General features: G+C 39.1%; 2 protein-coding genes across 2 annotated transcripts; both read left to right on the top strand.

Moving 5' to 3' along the window:
* The first annotated feature begins 436 nt into the window (after nt 1-436).
* LOC134623768 (Fc receptor-like protein 5) lies at nt 437-15,393 on the top strand. The gene is made up of 6 exons (XM_063468789.1): nt 437-453; nt 10,279-10,335; nt 11,524-11,759; nt 11,848-12,105; nt 13,669-13,818; nt 14,985-15,393. Exons 1-6 carry the CDS (start codon nt 437-439, stop codon nt 15,023-15,025), a joined length of 759 nt encoding a protein of 252 aa, XP_063324859.1. The 3' UTR covers nt 15,026-15,393.
* A 627-nt stretch (nt 15,394-16,020) lies between these two features.
* On the top strand, nt 16,021-19,793 carry LOC134623767 (Fc receptor-like protein 5). The gene is made up of 6 exons (XM_063468788.1): nt 16,021-16,038; nt 16,596-16,665; nt 17,727-17,996; nt 18,118-18,375; nt 19,376-19,516; nt 19,762-19,793. Exons 1-6 carry the CDS (start codon nt 16,021-16,023, stop codon nt 19,791-19,793), a joined length of 789 nt encoding a protein of 262 aa, XP_063324858.1.
* The last annotated feature ends 242 nt before the right edge of the window (nt 19,794-20,035 follow it).

Below are 20,035 nucleotides of genomic sequence, written 5' to 3'. Positions count from 1 at the left end.
AACCAATGGACTGGTTTCAACTCCAACTTCAACAGCATAGGTCAATGGCTCGGAGGTGTGGTGTCCTCAGAATATAGCTCCACCCAGTGACTTTTGTAGTGGTTTATTTCTAATAATATAATTTAAATATTCTAGTGCATTCCAATATGCTATTTTAGGTAGAAAAGAAAAAAAAGACAAATTAATAATTTTACTTTACACACAAATTATAATGGTGTATTTTTATTATGTGACATTCTGTTTCTGTGAAATTGTTGTTCAAAGACCTTCCAAACAGCGGCTTGGTGCTGCTTGCTGCAGGAGAGGCTAGATCTGTCAGGACCTGCTGTTGCAGATCATGTGAGGCGTGGTGCAGATCCAAGCGCAGGCAAGGATAAGAAATAAGTAAAAATCAGAATGCAAAAATAACCTGAACTGGGAAAACTACTAGGAAACCATGAAACATGAGGGGAGGTGAGAAGAGACTCAGACGAGGGACAAGGAAAGACTGAGACAACCTCTACACAAAGGGGTAATAAGGAAAGTGGAAACACAAGGGAGTACAGCAGGAAGAAATTAAACATAACGAGACAGTGGAAGCAAACTGAACACAATGCAGATGAGATAAGGTATCATGAAAATAAAAAACAGGAAGTGGAATGCAGACTGAAACCCAGACAAGGACACATACACTTGACAATAGAACAAAGGAAAGACAGACAGTTACAGACACACATGATGGACTGGGGAGACAAAGGATGAACCACAAGGAGAAGAACATGGGAACAGGTAAGGGAGATGAAACAAACACACGAGCAGGAGCGTGAGGGACGCAGAGAGGGAGAAACATGAAGGGAGAGACATGGCTAGAGAGACAAAATGACAAAACCAACATGAAGACAAGCCTGACTTAACTGGGACAAACTGAGTAAAGGCACACAGATGAAGCAATGACATAAAGGGAACCATAAAACACACAAGATAACCCAAACAATAAGATAAACTCAAGAGTGGTAGAAATTAAACTGGGAGAGAACATCAGTCAGAGAATAAACAATAATAAATAAACAACACTCAAAAACTATGAATATAAAACACTGGGTCAACCGAGGTACCCTGACAGGATCTTTGGTTGCTTAGAGGTCAGTTAATGATGAATGCTGCACAGGATGGTGGCACTGCGCAACCCACAACCCTGAATTGGACAAGGATTGCATTGAATTCGTGTGTACTGGACATTTTAAACATGTCTTCCACTTTCTTTTATTTTTATCATATCATGTATTGTCACCTAGATATAAACTATGCTGTGAAAGAGGATCATCTACTCATATGTGAATCTAATGTATTAATATGTATTATTCCTTTAAATTGACTTAGGCAAAATGCTAATAATTAATTCCAGTTCTTTCAAGACTTCCTGATGCTTGTTTCAGTCAGTTATCATGAATATGGTATTAAATTCCTGCTTATAACACAGAAACGACCACCTGTAATTGAGTGGTAATATCAGTGTTATCATCAGTGTTATTCTCATGCAATATAAAAACAAAAACCTCCATGTTACCTCATACTAAATCTAAAATATATGGCTATAGTTGCTGTATTATAAAATTTCTAAAATCTCCAGCCAACATCACTCAATGCAATCTGTAAATGAGCAAGTAAAACAGTTAGACAGCCAGTTTATTAAGTTGGGCATCAAAAAAAAAAAAAAATCAATCAGTGAATACACCTGCTTGACAAAATGTGTCTAATATCAGACCTACAAGAGTCTTTAATTTACAACAAGATCAAGAAATAAAAGTTTAAAAATCAGTCTGTGCTAAGAATATAAATATATGACATCTCATATAACTGAAGGGTGGAGTGCTTGGTGCTCTGCTATAGCTTAAAGCTATTCAATGTTAATTGTATATTGTTTTTTTTCTCACCTCAGAAGAAAAACTGCATGACGCATGAAGAATTCTTTAACATACCAATACTTTCTCTTCTCACTCTTTCTTGCTTTACATTTGAGATATTTCTTGTTTTCCACAATCTAAGATGTAAGTTTTTTAGCTTAACCACATGTTGACCAGAGTGTCCAAACAACATAAAATGTTAATATCGATTTTGAGAAGCAAATAACTTGTTTTATGTTGCACAGGAAGACAGAATGGAGGACGAGGCAATCATCCAAACAATGGGCAAGCAGAACCACAACAAGAAGAGATTCCACTGAGAGAAGAGCAAGAGCTGCCAAACTGACAGCTTGTCCAACAGCTTGGTCTCACGGCAGAACATAAATTTATCTCAAAAGAACTGTGTATTGGCTTTTGGTCATGGACATTTTTTAAGTTAACAATACTTATGTGTTTAGAGACATTTGATATGACTATGCAAGAAACATCTCCTGGATGCACTGGCACACATCTTCAGTGATGTATCCTGGAGTCAATAGGCCTTTCGGATCTCGCAACATCATAGACCCTCACCCAGGCGACCCAGCCCTCTTCTTCAATGCCCCAGCCACACCCAGCTAGCCAAGGACTTTGCAGAGTGATCATCCTGCAAAGCCCCTACAACCCACTTCTATGGGCTCATAGAGTGCCTCCCATTCCCTTCCCTTGCACTCCTGCAGTAGTTCCTGGTACTTGGCGCGTTTCCTCTCGTTGGCCTCCTCAATCCACTCTTCTCAGGGCACTGTGAGTTCCAGCATGATCAGATGACAACCTTGCAATTAAAAAAAAAACTGAAAACACACACACTTGTTATTAATTAAGATAACAAGTGCTACAGAAGCTACATGCAATTACGGCCTATTTCATTTAATTGTTATATTGGTGCTAGTTAGTATTGTTTTTGCACATGCTACTACAGAAGAGCCTTTTCAGATTGTAAGGTCTGTGCAGGACAAAGTATAGTTATACTTCTGGATCTACAGTATGGATTTAATGCAGTACAATATACCTGTCATGGTATGGGTGAGTGCTGGATTTTCCTGCATGCCAGTGAATCCACCACTGGGCAAAGTTGCTGCGCTTCCTCTCGCTTGCTGCAGCTTTGAGTAATCAGCCTGCAGGCTTTTAAGAGCAGCGCTCACAAACACTCCTTGCTGGAAAGTAGCCTAACCCTACAGTTCCACGGATGCCAGGATCTGACATTGTTCTCTCCCGTTTTAGTGACTGTGAGAGCTTTGCTTTTTGATCTTCCCATAGCGTTTCGCAGTAGTATTCTAGTTTTGTCTCTAGTGAAATCTGTCTAGACTGCCATCAAGAGTGCTTTACCGTCAGTCTCAGTCCCCTGAGTTTACAGTATTTTCGTGAACACAGCTGGACTGGTCATCAAATCCCCGGTATGCCTAATAGTGATTTTTTTGTTTTTATGGGCCGATGGTTTTTTTGTTTTGTGTTTTTTTGTAATGGTATAAACACTTAAAGGTGGTGGATTGGCAAAATGCTGGGAGATGCGTAGAAATAACTCAGTTGTTTGGTGGTGGCTATTGCCGAGCTTCCACAGATTCAGTAATATTAGCAAGTGGTGGAGGTCAGTAGGTGGATGAGTGTTAGGTGAACTGAACTTCAGGTGAGAACTTATGACCTGCAGTCTATCTGGGTCAGATATAAACCAAGTTTAGGTGGAGTTTATTTTCGTTGTGCTGACTTTTTACAGGCAGTTACAATAACTCTGCGTACTAGCTAGCATGACGGAGTTTCTATACAGCTGGGTGGGTGCTATGATGTTACTGATAGTGAACTTTATTCATAAGGTTAGTTAGTAGAGTTGCCAATCGTCCTCTAAAAAATGGAATCGTCTCGTATTCAGAGAAAATATTACGCGTTTCGTATTGAGCTGAAAAGAAATGCAGTTTGTCCCGTACTTCAGCTACAATGAAAAATACACAAAGCTGGAGTTATTCTGTGTCTTTGCTGCACAGCTGCGTAACAGCTCTTCTTCTCTCATTATCTCCCCTCTCTCTCCTGTTTCTACTTCAATCATGAAACTGATCAATGATCAGCTGATCGGCTTTTCTCTCTCTTGTTTATTTATCGCCCACTTTGCGCCAGATAGAGGAAACCAGCGGATGTTGCGCTAAACAACAGCAGCACGTTTAAGCTTGATCAGCTGTTGTTAGAATTTATTGAATATAAATTTCTAGTATCAGCTGATGTTTGCTGGAGCCACAGCTGTAAAAGCTGCTGGTCATGATGTCGGTTTGGATATGTGGTGAGAGAGAAACATGAAGATGAAACCAGGAGATGTCCTTACTGAATCATCAGAGCTGAACAGGTGCACCTGTCACCTAAAAGGTAAACCTGTTTCTCCATCATAATAATAATAATAATTGTAATGTCCTCTGCCTCTAACGCCTTGCTAGAGTCGACATTCAGACTAAACTCCTCTTCAAAATGACCACGCAGACAAGAGGGTTTGACTTCACTCCCTTTACTTAGGCCAGTTGAAGTAGGGTAAAACTGAGAAACAACATGAAATGCTCTTAGAAATCATAGACGAGGACAAATAAACAATAACAGTACAAATGACTTGTTTAGCCAAAAGCGTTAGCGAATCCTCTCTTTACAAACATTTCTATTTAGCAAACACTGCAATCACATTCCTTCAAGTAGATTTTGATCATTAGTAAGGATGGAACAGAATTACATACCGACAATGCCCTTAAAGACCATCTTAAGGGAGACAATTGCCACTACAGCAGAGAACAGGAGAACAGGAGAAGTCTTTTCCCCAAACAATAGCATGCACTTTCTGATGACATCATAGAACAGAGACAGATTTGCGCATGTTACACCAGGTCATGCCAGAAGGAGGCACTAAAGAGTAACTTTCTCAGGGAAAATCTATTTAAACAGAACACGGTTAAGTGGTGACAGAACAATAATGGATTGGATTTATATAGCGCTTTTCAAGGCACCCAAAGTGCTGATCATGATCATGATGGAGGAACAGGTTTACCTTTTAGGTGACATGAATGAGTTGAAGTTATGAACTGTTTCTGAGAGACAAATAACACCAGGATCCTTTTGTAAGTGGCTGACAGCTGGTAACTGTGCAGGGGCGGGTCTAGCAAAGTCTTGCCAGGGGACCAGGTAGGGCATTAACAGGGAAAGGGAGGCACAAAGAAATGCTTTACTTTCTTATTCTCATTTAAAATGTCTCACTTTTAATAAATAATTATCTGAATCTTACAACAGACGTTTTCATCTGATGTAAAATGCATAGAAATCCATTATTGTACATAGTAACTTTTTTCAGGGTTCCATCATAATTTCTTCAGAGTAAGTACTGTTTATGATGCCAGTATTTTCCCACATTTTCTAGATACTGTACCAGTACTGTGTGTAAAATGCCATCAAAAAAGTCAGTTAAGTTTTTATTCTTTCTCACCTGTCTTTCTGTCTCCTTTTACTTTTTAAAGGTTGCCATGTTAGAAAAAATATTTTGCCCTGCCATGCTGTTTATTGATGTGGTAAATAAATAGTTTATGAAAATATCTGTAAATCTGCCATTTATTATTTTTAATATTTATTAATGATCATGTCTCACTACTAGTCTTCTCTGTCTTAATTTCAGGTTTCCACCATATGTTGTAGGTAGTTCAGGAGGTTAACTCGACCAAGCAGTCTTTGGGTTTCGGCTAAGTGCTGTTTAGAATACCAGAATAGGGAGGATGGTGTAGGTTTAAGTTTAGTAGATTGATACATATATACCAAAAGGACACTGTACATCACTGTGACAAGAGCGTTTGTTTTCATTCAAAGGCTTTATGGTTTTTCCTATAATACCTGGTGGGCCGGTCTCTAGTCAAAATGCCCGGGCCAATTTTCTTGTCCCATTCCAGCCCTGTTCATGACTGATTATTTTGAATAGTTCCTGAGTTTATATTTATTCCTCTCGCTTTTTTTCATAATTTGTGCTTTTGCCTATAACTATACTCCCTTGTATGTCACCCTCGCTTGTTGTAATAAACATATGCTTCAACTGATCTTCCGAGCCTCCGAGTGTTGTCTGCACCTGAGTCCATTTCCGTGCTTTGGCTGCCCTGGTCGTGACAATACCAACCTTAGGTTAATGCTGAATCCGATACATATCTGATGTTTTAGAAAGCGACTGCTTTTTGAATGGTGATGTCGCATTAAATCCGTCTTTTATGTCACTGACACAAAAACAGATGCCAATTATCAGCGCCAGAGAAGAACTTGGCAAACACTTCCTGTCCATCCAGTGTAGATGTTAGTGAAACTGTTGGGAAGACAACGTGAACATTTCATTTGTACTGTATAATCTGCAGATTCTTACAGAAATCTGCAACTATCCTTTGAAGCACCGCTCCTCTCTAAAACAGCAATAAGGATAATTATTAGGCCATATGTAAATAACAAAATAACTTAAAGCAAAATTGGGGAATGTAAAGTCCAAAACAAGTCTTTATATTAAGGGCCATCAGTCAAACAATACAGTTTGGTCTGGGTCTACACAGAGCGCGTTGTGTGTGACGTCTGCTTTTGCGCATGCGGCCCACTTTGAGGGTTCACACAGGAGCACGTTTGCTGTTGCATTTTATTTGTAGTGTGAACAAGCAGACAAAAATATTGTATTTGATCAAAAAATTGGAATTGAGCATTAAGACCTGCAGTGTGAACGTAGCCTTTGGCTGTGTCCCAATTAAGAGACCGCACGCTTGGAGTACGCGCAGTACACGTACTACGTACGGTGCGTACTATAAGTACGGGAAGTGCGGAAGTGAGAGGCTTGTGAAATGGGACGATCTGGCCTTCGTCGCGCTGCTCAGGTTGCCTAGCAACCATGATACTAACCGCGAGAAACGTTTCATACAGCTTTGTGTGACATAAATGAAGGAGAGAAAATGTTTTTTGGTCATTCATTTTTTTCCTGACCTAACTTTGATTAGTTGAGTATCTGAGGCTGAGACCACAGGACTGTAAAAACATGATTGTTGGGCTTCATTTCTGTACTGAACAGTCATTTCAAGATTAGTTAGTAAATAACAATTAGCTGATGTTGTTCACGAGACTAAAGTCATCTCACTGTGGTAATGCAAATATAATATGGTGTGGAATCATTATGCTATCACATGTTACCTTATATCTGTAATCAAAGTAGTAGTAGAATTATGATACTGCTGTAGGTCATATTATATCCCTTAGTCTAGATTGTGTGATGTGTATGTAGTTTAGTTTCCATTATACTTCTGAGTTAAAATAATGTGACAATTATTAGATTTGTTAGATAGGTGTGTATTATCCTGTACCATTGATCTGCTGTGAATGTGTTACACTGTTTCTTGACATTTCATACTTCTGAATTATGAAGAGAATGTTGGGTGCAGAAGGCCTTGTTGTTCTGATAGTAGAAGAGACAGACCACATTCCATACCACCACCTTGTTGGGAGCAGGAAAACAAAGAGCCGAGGTCATAACTTAGGCACCGTGTGAGAGAAAGAATGTGAATGTTTAGATTTTTACGACTAGGTGGGGGCCACTAGAGGCTATAAGAGGCTGAGTAACCCTCCACCAGTTTGAGATTTGCTGTGACCCTCTTCATGCAGGTCTCCCCATCCGGATGGTTTGTGCTGATGAGGGTTAAATTGTATGGAAATAAATAATTGTTGATTGAGCATTTATACACCGAGTATTGTCCTTCCTTCAGCCCAAAGATTAAAAGAACTGGGAGATTTTAACAATGGCCAATATTATATGTATTGTCAGATTATTATGATATATTACAGCAGTGAGCTTGAACTCTGTGTCAAAGATTCAAGTTGCAGTTATTTATATTTCCTATCACCTTAAACCTTCAAAGACTTGAGACAGTCAAAGAAGCTTGCAAAGAAAAGCGTCTGGACTTCTTTAAGTTGCTTGAAGATGTTGCACCTCTCATCCGAGAAGTTTCTTCAGTTCTAAGGTCAAATGGCCGAGAGTCCCAGATTAAATATGTGTGTTTAGCATATGTGTAAAAACAAAATGTACGAGCTGTGATAACTGTTTCTGATAGAATGAAAAGTAGACTGATATATTAAAATAAATAAATAAATGAATAAATATTCCTTTATTGGGTGAGAAAATCAGACCATGTCATAACTGCTTTAAGTCATACAGAATAGATATCAGAGCCTTAAACAGGCTGACTTCTGCTAAATGGGTCAAACAGAAAGTATACAAACACATAACATCCTTATAGAATATGATGTAACACTATAGATCAACTTAGCTCAGAATATATAAAGCATATAAACAATTACAGCAATATGATGCAACAAACACAGCAGTACTACTAATCCAAAATACTCAAAGCTTCATAGAACTGAAACAAACATTTATTTTTAGCTCCATTCTGCTGCTGATACATACTTTAGGTTTCTGAATATTAAACTTGTTGCTGCCTTTCATAGTGTGTAACTTGAAGGCCCTGAGTACTTTCTCCCACACTGAAAACACTGGGATGATAACATTATTTGAACATTACCTAATAAGACTGATTCAGGACAGATAATTAGTTATTTTAAACTTTCCTAGCAGTCCTTCACAAACAGGGAACCGTCTGTCTATTCTCTCCATCTGTCAGCTGCTGCTGGCTCTTCCTCCTCCTCTTCCTCACACACTGCTGAGTTTGTCCTGGTGGATCATCAGGGGTGCAAAGCCTCACAGATGATGTGCAGCAGTGGCTCCCTCAGTCTGTCCTCACTCTGGACACTTGCAGTTGTCACACATGGAAATCAAATGTGTGATAAGTTGCAGGATTCAAACACAAGTGTAACTTATAAATACATGTTCATACTTTTATTCCACAATCAGAGAGAAAGAAACAGAGAGAGAGTGCAGGACAGACAGACAGGTGACAGTCTCAGGTGTATACACTGCTACAAAACAGCACAAGAGAAGGAGGATTTAGTGTTTGTGTTATTACGAGTGCTAAACAAGAAGAGTTCCAGATGGTACAGTGGACACATGTGTGACTCCTGAGATTAAAGCATCTTTCTTTCAGCTTAACGAGTGAACCGTCAGCTCGTTCAAACACACGTTAAAGTCCGTTTGGCTCGACACCACCGAACAGAGGCAGCAATATAACATAGCTAACATTAACAGTGCAGTGAATCCTGCTTGTGCCGTGATATTCAGGACTGCAAACCGAGCAGCATCACTGACTTTCAGCTTGTGTTTTTATAAATGGGACCATGAAGCGTGCACCGGACCACGCTTGATATTTGGCGAAATCGACGGCGCATTTGGAGTACACTTTGAATTGGGACAGCCGTCGTCACGTCGCGGTGATATAATAGGTCTCAAAATGCGTACTTCAAGCCTGCAGTCTCTTAATTGGGACAGAGCCCCTGACAACCTCTGAGGCCGTCACAGAGCAGCTGTATTTGTACTGACATTAGATTACACACAGGTGCACTCTATTTAGTCTTTAGCACACATCAGGCAATGTCTATGGGCAACTGACTACACTCAGACCAAAGGGGGCTGAATAATTATGCACACCCCACTTTGCAGTTATTTATTTGTAAAAAATGTTTGGAATCATGTATGATTTTCATTCCACTTCTCACGTGTACACCACTTTGTATTGGTCTTTCATGTGGAATTCCAATAAAATTGATTCATGTTTGTGGCTGTAATGTGACAAAATGTGGAAATGTTCAAGGGGGCCGAATACTTTTGCAAGCCACTGTACTTGTTATTAATCTCTGTCTCTCTTCCACAACATGTCTTTATCCTGTTTTCCTTCTCTCACCCTAACTTGTCGCAGCAATGGCCCCGCCCCTCCCTGAGCCTGGTTCTGCTGGAGGTTTCTTCCTGTTAAAAGGGAGTTTTTCCTTCCCACTATCGCCAAATTGCTTGCTCATAGGGGGTCATATGATTGTTGGGTTTTTCTCTGTATGTGATATTGTAGGGTCTACCTTCAATATAAAGCCTTGGGGCGACTGTTGTTGTGATTTGGTGCTGTATAAATAAAATTGAATTGAGTGTTACACTTTAGCAGAAATACCACTGTGCACATGCACAACATTAGGCCCAGTTTATGTAACCGTGGCTTATATTTGTAATATTAATACAGAAAATGTCCGTTTTACAGTCCACACATTCAACTACTTTTCCAAAAGGGACAGAAAGACAGAAGATATTTAGACTTTAGGGTCTCTAGATATAAATTATAAGGTTTTGCAGGTCCAGCATAGGGTACTTGATGGGTTTTTTATGTTATTTTGTGGGTGTGCACTGTGCACTGTGTGAGAAGGCTTGACAGGATGTGGTTTAAATTATTGTTTTCAGAGAAACAAAGTCAACTTTAAAACACGATGATGATCGCACCAGTCTGCCTCATGATCAGTAAGAAAACTGATTTTTTATTCCATATTTGTCAACTACAGATCTTTGTTTGTTTTTACATTTATAGCTTTCATGCAGTTTTTCTCATTTGCAATAAGTCAATTCTTAAATGATGGTTAAAGTTTTAAAAGCAGTTTCTGAAATCCTTTAAAACACTTTAGTATATATGAACATTAGAAAGCATATTTGTCTTTTTCTTTTTTTATAAATCATTTTGAGAAATGAGCCATGTTGGGTTAGAGCCAAAGGGTTAAAGGGTCTTGTGAGTGGAGTTTGTGTCTTTGTTTGGACTGTGTGAGTTCCTGGTAGTCTAACTTTGGTTCGCGGTCTTTGACCCAGCTCTTTGAGGTTAATTTTTCAGGCTAATATATTTTTTTGATTCTAATCTCATTGAGTTTACAGCTTTCCCCACTTATGTCTGTGTCTGCTAGCTTAGTTGTGCCCAGGTTTTCCTCCTTGTGTTTCATCCTAGTCTCACCTGTCCTCCATGTGCATCCATGTTTGCACAGCCCATCATGTCTCTCACCCTCTCCATCTTATCTTTTTGTCTTGTTCCCGTGTCAGTTTCCCCCTCTGTCCCAATGTCAAGCTCATGTGTCTTAGTCTTTGTCTTTGTATGTGACTTCTTAGATCTTCATTCAGATCTTTGGACTTTCCCATTTTTTTAAAAATATTGGTTAATCTGATGAGCGCAGTGAAACAAGTGCTGACAGACATAAAGTATCAGTTCTAGTCAATCATGTTCACCCATGAAAAGGTGACTTTGTCATTAAGCACCACTTACTAAAAGAATTAAGTGTGTGTATATTGAACCTGAAAGTATTCTTTTGATCCAGTGCAGATTTGAGAACATCGAAAATAAATTCAAATTTGTGCAACCGATAACTGTTTGTGAAATGAATAAAGATGTAAGATTAAGATCAGAGATTAAAGTGATTCCACCCTGGAAACAAAACATTTCAAAGAAATCATTAAAAGCCTAACATTACCATGTCATTCTTGGCAATGTTGAGTTTGTGGAAACTTCTGTCCAAAACATTCGCTGGTTTCAATCTGTGCAGTGGCAGAAATGGTTTCAACATCTATGTCATTGATCGTCTCACACTTCATGTACTGCATGTCAACTGATGTGTCTGAACCTGATATTTTTGAAGCTGCAGCTGCTACTCTCAGCATCCATCCCGACAGGTCAGTCTTCTTTTTTTATGAAACCGTGACTCTGAGCTGTGCAGTGCCAGGCAGCTTCAGCAGCTGGACAGTGAAGAGAAACACCTCCACAAAGTCTTCTGTTTCATGTGAGACCTGGGGCCAATTCAATGGGTCATCCTGCACCATCAAAGGTGTGTACCCATCAGACAGTGGAGTGTACTGGTGTGAGTCTGACAGCGGGGAGTGCAGCAACACCATCAACATCAGAGTGGCAAGTAAGCTTGCGATGCCAAATTGTTTTATATTAACAACTAAGGACAAAAACCAGAGTCAGATACCACAGTTTCTCTTTCTGCATTTCAGCTGGTGTGATCCTGCAGGGTCCTGCTGTTCCTCTGACTGAGGGAGACAGTGTGACGCTAAACTGCTCCTATAAGGAAAAATATGCAAAGGAGTCTACGTCCAGTTTCAGTGCTGCTTTCTACAGAAATGGTACTTTTATTGAAAAAATGCCTGAAGGAAGGTTGAGGCTTATCCATGTGTCCAAGGAGAACGAAGGCATCTACAAGTGTGAACATCCCGAAAAAGGACAGTCACCGGAGATCTGGCTGGAAGTGAGAGGTGATGATGATGATAGGTTTCATGAGACTTTCGTCTGACAGCTTATAAATACTTTTACATACATAAAGCAGTTTCAGTTATAACTCAGTGATGTTTTTTCGACAAACCTGACCACAACTAATTAGCAAAACCTGTATCACCCTAATGCAGCAGTATGTCTACTCCTCCATGCTGCCTGGTGAAAGTCAGGTTTAAAGCTTTAAGCTTTAAAGAGTAAACTTAATCTTAACATTTCTGGGACATTGATTAACCTAAAGTTTTATATTCCTAAATTGAAAGTTAACCAGTCTTATTCTCGCTGTTTATCGTCAATTCTCCTACCTCAGGCTCTGAGGTAGGATAAGTGATGTGTTACCTTGTCCAAACTAAATATCACAGCAGCTGTAACTATCATTATGTAATTCCTCCCTTTCACTTTTACTGTTGACATGTTGACATGACAACCATCTCTACCAACAGCACCCTGCCTGCTCTCTTTTCTTCGCCTCTCTTGTGCACTGTCTCTCTCTCATATCACAAACATGTATTCTAGCTTACTTCTAGAGACTTTCATTCCTCTTATCTCCAGAACTTACCTCCACCTCTCCAGGCTCTCTTCCACCTGTTCCCCACTCCTCTCTAAATACAAATTTCACTGTCATCTGCAAACATCACAGTCCACAGGAACCCCTCATCTGTCAGCTTGTCCATCACCATCTCAAATAAGAAGGAGCGCAGAGCTGATCTCTGATGTCATCCCAACCCCATCATAAACCCATCTGTTATTCCCACCACGCCCCTCATCACTGTCTCATCCTGTTACATGTCCTGCAACACCCTTCTCGTGTACTTCTTTGACACTGACGTCCTGACTTCTGCACACAGTACAAAATTCACTATCTTGCACTCTATCACATGCTTTTTCTGGTGTTGTAGAGTCCTAGGGTCTAGAGAAATGACCAGTTGTTTTCGTAAACACAAAACTATGATGCACATGAAGCTGGTATTTGGCAAATAAATGCTTTTATCTATGTCCCAAAATGAGAACACACTGCCGGCAGACATCCGTACTATACAATTTAAAAAAATAAATAAATATAAAGGTCAAAATAGAAATATGCTAGAATTTTAGATTTGGTTTAAAATATTTATGCAGTAATTTGCTTTCTTATCGAGAAATGAAATGGCTGTGTGTTTCATTATAAAACCAATGTGAAAAATCTAATTAGTGTAGCAAATGAAATGAAATGTCACTGGAAGCGTGTCACCCACACGAAGTGTGTTAGGTTTTTTCACATATATGAGCTGCTTCCTGGATATGCAGCGGTCCTACCACAGGAAGTGGTACTGTAGGCCAGGTATAGGGTTTGTCACACATCTCATATCTCTATGCGGAAAACTTTGACTCATTTCACAGAAGCTCTGTGTTTTCATGTCCTGATGTACTTCTTTGAAAAGTTTTTGTGAAATGCACAGTAAACTCTGCATATGTATCAACACGAAATATTGATTTTAAATTAGCCTTTTTTATGTAACACTTGCTCTAAACAGAAAAACCGATGATAAAACTTTTTCTCCTAACAGAGAATAATATCCCCGTGACAACCCCATATCCTGATCCTGATCCTACTCCTCCGATCGCTCTGCCCAAACTTTTGAGCACCATCCTGCTGTTCATCCTCTACACTTGTATATTTATTCTGGCTGTGTACACCTACCGGAAGTGGGCTCAAGGTAAGAAAACTTAAAAAAAAATCCTCATTAAGTTGGTATATGTCAATTTTCTTTAAGGGGTCAAAGGACATAGATGCTGAAGAAAAGTCAAAAATGAATTATTATCATATCTAATGATTAAACTTTACAAAAACTAAAATTTCACTCTGGACATTAAGTTCACAATGTAAGACTTTTAACCCATTAACCTTGTGTACATGGTGCCGCCTTAGTTGCAGATACTGCGCCTCTCTTCTTCAGTCTCAGCTGACTGCAGGTTTCCTCAACCTTACAGCTTGAAATGAGTAGGCCTCGCCTTTAAAAAAAAAATAAAGAGCTTTGAAAACAATAAGCAAAATAATAAAATCTCACATTAAGTTCTGAAATATGAAATTATGTAATCGTAATGATATTTCAGTGCTGATTGTTGTGTTTCCCATCTTTTGGTTCATGGCACCAAGTATTCATGGGTTTAATGCAGTGCTGCAAGCCAAAATGTCATGTTTTATGTGTGTGTGTGTGAATGCATTGGTGGTAGAGCAGATTATTTACCAATCAGAAGGCTACAGCAGAGGTTACTGCTTACTTCTGCCTTCATTAAATCTAAAATGTCCTCTTCTTCTTGGCGTCCTGGATATCTTCACTGTCATAATTTCACCATTTTACTTTTGCTTGTTAAGCTCCTCTTGGTGGGGCTTTTGGAGTCAGAACAAGCTAATAATATCAGACCTAACACATAGATAACGATCATCCTGTCACCTGAAGGCAACGTCTGTTTGACTGAGTGAAACCATAGAGTAGAAACAGTTATTATAATCTTTGGTTCAGTCTAACCACATTAAGGGGAGCGGGGCATTGACAGTGGTGCAAAGTCAAATTACACCATGTGATGCAGCTCCCTGGTTGTGTCTGAGTATGTTCATGCTCCTGCAGCGAGGATGGATGTTCACTTGTTTGCATCACGTTTCGAAGCAAAGTTTCCAGCTGCTGTTGAGTCATTTCTGTGGCAGAACAGCTGACAGACAATTATCTGATATCCTTGTTACAGTCAACGAGGTGTCAACAGAGCTGGTTCTCTGGAAACAATGGGAGTTGTTGTTGTTGCGATTGTATAAAGCAGCTTATACATGACTAAATGTCACCTTTGAAAAATGTCGCACTATAAATAGTTTGTGTTCTTCCTGCAGCTCGAGCTGAGGCTAAAAGGAAATGGCGTGATCATCTGTAACTCGAGTGCGTGAAGAAGATGATCAACAATCAACATATCACTGGGATTAAAGCAATAGTCTTACACTGATATTTTCAAACTTAATAACCTCTCAGCAGCAATGATGTTAGATTTTATATTAATCTAAAATTAGATAAACTGAACAGAAAACTGTCTCATTTTTGCATTTGATGAGTTTTATGTTTAAAGGACAAATTGAATGTCACGATGTTATGAAGGAGCACTCTGAGAGTGCAAACCTTCACCAGTGCAGCTCACTCTCCAGGCAGTATTTGTTTTATATAGGATTGTATATACAAACTAGTATATTGTTTTTTATAAACCTGCTGTAAGAGATTTGTCAAATACTTTTTTAATTTATAATATGTGCTGTGGTTTAATGTATCATTTTATGGGTCAGTGTCTGTCTGTATTACTGCTGTTCTAAATGCATCAAAAAATATATGTTATTACTTTTAGAAACATTGCTCTTGTGTTAATCTGTAACCTCACCTTATAGAAACTATCTGCCGCGGTAAGTGGGATGAAGAAATAACAGTAACCAGGCAAATGTGCCTTTGTAACCTTTTGACATCACTGGAACTATTTTGTGCTGAAGTCTGTCTTCATGGCTTCGTGACACAAAACTTTATGTTTGAAAAAATGGGTCAAATGCAGGACTTTGATTCAAGTCTTCCATATGTGTCCCATACAATGCATAAAGATCATTTTAAACCATAAGCCATAGTTGCTTCACTTAAAGCATGAACATGACTCGGGTTGGAGCGGGTGGGGATGTTAGTCACGTGATAAAAAAGCCTCTTTGATAGAAAGCAGGTTTTCTTTGACTTCATGGATTTGTATCCTCAGGTCCAGGTTAGGTCCAGTTCATGAAGACGTTTCAAAGTTAAAGGCCTCACACATGTCAGTCTTCAACGTATCCGCTAAGTTTTTTGTGTGTTGATGAAGTTAGGTTGGTGTGGTTCCCAGTCTGATTCTGGCATTCTAGTGACAATATGGTAATAACCTTACAGGTTAGGGGTTTTCTGCATCATTCCTTTTGATAGTTTCAGGATCTCTAAATGTTTAGGATCTCTCTCAGACATGGCTTTTTTTTAATGTTTTGCTTGCTGGGTGTATGGCTGGCTAAGGTCACTCTGAAAAATATCCTCTATAATAACCACCAACACAGGAGGGCAGTGTGTGCACTCAAATTACTCTGTTATCTCCCTGATGCACATGACACATGTTACACTTCAAAAACATTCCCACCATAAAGGTTAGGTAGGAACCAAAATTACCTCCCACAAGGTGCCACAAAAAATAATTTATGTCACACAAATCAATAACAAGGTAAGATAAATGATAATGAAGTAATTAAATATAAAACAAAAAACAATATTGCATAAACTAATAAATCTATCTTATAATCTACACAAATTAAATGTGGACAAATATAAATACATGTGCCATAACTAAGGTTACAAAGCTGACAGCTAAAGCACTTTTCAGTGGTTTTTAAAATTATTAGCTTTTATTTTTCTTAAACTTAATTACATAATTTGAATAATATCCTTAATCTTGAATTCAGCTCTGTGATCAGAAATGCTTCCTGGTGAAAAAGAGTCTCACTAATGTCCTCATCAGCAGTGTGTGTGTCTGTCTCCACCTTGTGGACATTTTGACACTTGTTGCTTGTTTCAATGCAGTCTGAACACTTTATATAAAGTAATTAAAATACTTATAATCTTGGTTTAGAAAGTCCCTTTCATAAAAGATGACCCAGTGTCTCCTCTGGTTAGTAAGATAAAATAATCAAACACTGAAGCACTTTTCATTTGGGTAACAAAAGCAACACTTCCTGAATTCAAGAATTAAAACTGAAACACGAATGTTGACATAAAGAAGGAAGAGACAAAATGTTTTATTCTCCCACACACTGTGGACTTGTTTTCTATAATATGAAATCCATGGAGTCTCTTCTCATTTTCTCACTCTGGACTCTCATCCACTGCTTGGATTTTGTTAAAGGTAAATCAGTGTGTTTCTATTACAGATGTTACTGTAAGTAACTTTTTACGCACGAGTTTATGGTTTGTAAATCATCAGCCTTTTTCAGTGCAGTGTGAACATTAATAGTATATCATAATCATCTGTCTTCACTGTGTAACTGCATCAATTTTCATTTATTATTTTTTCTAATGCTATTAAAGCCACAGACCATTGAGAAGGTGCTGCTCTGACTCTGCAGCAGCAACATGGTAGAGTGTTTTGACAGTCTGTGGTACTTTTTGGAATTCCCAGAAGTTCTTAGTTGGTGTCAGATCTGTGTAACATCAGGGGAATGAAGTTTTAAAATGGGTAGTATGGCTAGTAGCTCAGGGTACTGTTGGCTAAACAGTGGATGCATGTTTGCCCTTTAAGGATACAGCTCAGCAAACCACGACCGTTATAAATACACATGTACAGCTGAATAATGTGCATCTTAATTAAGTTGGTTATAATGGTTGCCGTAACTCACATCTCTTCATAATTGCTGGTCTAATAGAATATTTATTCTGCCATTTTAATCTTTTGTGAGTCTCCCCTCTCTATTAGCTCTTCTAAAATATTCATTTCACTCAGTATGACCAGTAAAGGTTTTTCCTCTAATGTTCATGTTATTAATCTCCACACATTGCATTGCATATAACTGATGTATCTCAACCTGATGTTTTTGAAGCTGCAGCTGCTACTCTCAGCATCCATCCCGACAGGTCAGTCTTCTTTTTTTATGAAACCGTGACTCTGAGCTGTGCAGTGCCAGGCAGCTTCAGCAGCTGGACAGTGAAGAGAAACACCTCCACAAAGTCTTCTGTTTCATGTGAGACCTGGGGCCAATTCAATGGGTCATCCTGCACCATCAAAGGTGTCTACCCATCAGACAGTGGAGTGTACTGGTGTGAGTCTGACAGCGGGGAGTGCAGCAACACCATCAACATCAGAGTGAGAAGTAAGCTTGCAATGCCAGATAGTTTTATATTAGATAAAATAAAATGAACACATTTTTGCAACTTTGTAACTAAGGACAAAAACCAGAGTCAGAGACCACAGTTTCTCTTTTTGCATTTCAGCTGGTCTGATCCTGCAGGGTCCTGCTGTTCCTCTGACTGAGGGAGACAGTGTGACACTAAACTGCTCCTATAAGGAAAAATATGCAAAACAGTCTACGTCCAATTTCAGTGCTGAATTCTACAGAAATGGTGCTTTTATTGGAAATAAGTCTGAAGGAAGGTTGAGTTTTATCCATGTGTCCAAGAAGAACGAAGGCTTCTACAAGTGTGAACATCCAACAAAAGGACAGTCACCAGAGATTTGGCTGGAAGTGAGAGGTGATGATGATGATGGGTTTCATGAAACTTTGTCTGATGGCTTTTAAGTACAGTTATCTGGTAGTTTAGGAGTAAAACCATAAATCAGAACAGTCGTCCTCCTGTTTCTTTTTTTGGTGCCTGCATTACCCATAATGCACCACAGCAGCCTATAGTTCAGTCAGATATTGAAACAATAGAGTAAGATTAACCTTTTAAAACCAGAAATTTCACCCACCTACACAACATTACTCCCTAACTCCTGGTTTGCTTTTGATTTGTTAAAGGCAAACAAATTGTGGTGCTCTAAAACCTGTAGATATCTTCCAGCATTGATCGTGCCTCTCTAGATGTGCAAACTGCCAGTCCCATAGGGCACTAATGCACACCCTGCTTCTCTTTAGTTCAGAGGTCAAAGGTTCCATGTTTACCTTAAATAATTTCCAATTTTGATTCATCCAACCAAGGAACAGTTTCCGGATTTACCTGAGTCCATTTTAAATTAGCTTTAGCACAGAGAAGATGTTTCTGGATTGTGTTTGCATCGTGGCTTCTTCTTTGTATGTTAGAGCTTTATCCTGCATTTAACGGAACACTGTGCACTGTCTTTGGACTCAGTGATTTCTGGAAGTTTTCCTCAGTTAGTGATTTCCATGTCAGCCTGTTTTTAATGAAATGCCAAATGAGAGCCAGGTCTGGAGGAAAATAAAAATAAACTCACAATACACGCAGAAAAATGTGTAAACAAGTAAGTAAACAACATCTTAGCTTCCAGGGCTACTGCTACACCATCAACAAGCCCTCTCAGTCACAGGAGAAGTGCAAGAGGAGAGACTGCACTCCCGACAAAAGAGTGAGGAAATTAACATAGCAGCAGGCGTCTATTCTAAAGCTGTTTCACAGTTTGTAGAAGCAATCTTTTGTGCTCCTACATGAACTGAGGATTTTTCTTTATTTAATTTTCATGTAACATTTGGTCCTAAATAGAAAAGATGATGACAAAACCGTTTCTGTGTCACAGCTCGAGCTCCGTCTACGACTGCTCCTCCTCCTCCTCCTCCTCTGATGTCTCTTCCCAGGCTGGCGTACACAATCTTTTTGTTCATCCTGTTCACTGGTATACTCCTACTGTGTATATCCATGCGCCAAAAGTTCACTCGAGGTAAGAGTACAACACAAAAGAATCATACTGAGTCAAAGGTCAGATACAACACCAAACAAATAGCTTAGCTGCCAAACAAATTACAGAAAATCCATCATAAAACTAGTTTTTCAAACTTATTTTGTCAGTCTAACAATAATTCAAGTAAAAAATCAGGTGATAGATTCATCTGATAGAAAATAACTGAAAAGCAGCAGCAACACTTTAACTTCTTGCTGTGAAAGATTCACGTCTTCCATTTGCAGCCTCATCCAGTTGGACAGTAGATGCCAACTGACCACAGTGGTGTAAAATGAGCTTCTCAACTCATTACATTTTGTGAAACTAACCCTTGGTTGTGGCTCATCAGGTGATCTCAGGCATGTTTGAGTGTTGATGTTCACTAAGTGAAGACAGATATTCATGTTTTCAGCACAAATGTCACAGCAGATAAATACAGACAATTATCATCAGGGATTGTGATTGTTGCTAATGAGGTCAGAGGTCAGAGCTAGTTCTCATGGCAACAACAGAAAGTGC

The sequence above is a fragment of the Pelmatolapia mariae genome, linkage group LG3_W (assembly GCF_036321145.2).
Source record: "Pelmatolapia mariae isolate MD_Pm_ZW linkage group LG3_W, Pm_UMD_F_2, whole genome shotgun sequence".
In the NCBI taxonomy this organism is placed as follows: Eukaryota; Metazoa; Chordata; class Actinopteri; order Cichliformes; family Cichlidae; genus Pelmatolapia; species Pelmatolapia mariae.
Note: the sequence above shows the minus strand (reverse complement) of the source record. Positions and strands in the feature narration are given on the sequence as shown.

Excerpts from the sequence above, each read along its gene's own strand:
- LOC134623767 (XM_063468788.1), top strand. Across the intron at positions 17,997-18,117 it reads CATCAACATCAGAGTGAGAA|CTGGTCTGATCCTGCAGGGT; the intron begins GTAAGCTTGCAA and ends TTTGCATTTCAG. Across the intron at positions 19,517-19,761 it reads GCGCCAAAAGTTCACTCGAG|CCTCATCCAGTTGGACAGTA; the intron begins GTAAGAGTACAA and ends TTCCATTTGCAG.
- LOC134623768 (XM_063468789.1), top strand. Across the intron at positions 11,760-11,847 it reads CATCAACATCAGAGTGGCAA|CTGGTGTGATCCTGCAGGGT; the intron begins GTAAGCTTGCGA and ends TCTGCATTTCAG. Across the intron at positions 12,106-13,668 it reads GATCTGGCTGGAAGTGAGAG|AGAATAATATCCCCGTGACA; the intron begins GTGATGATGATG and ends TTCTCCTAACAG.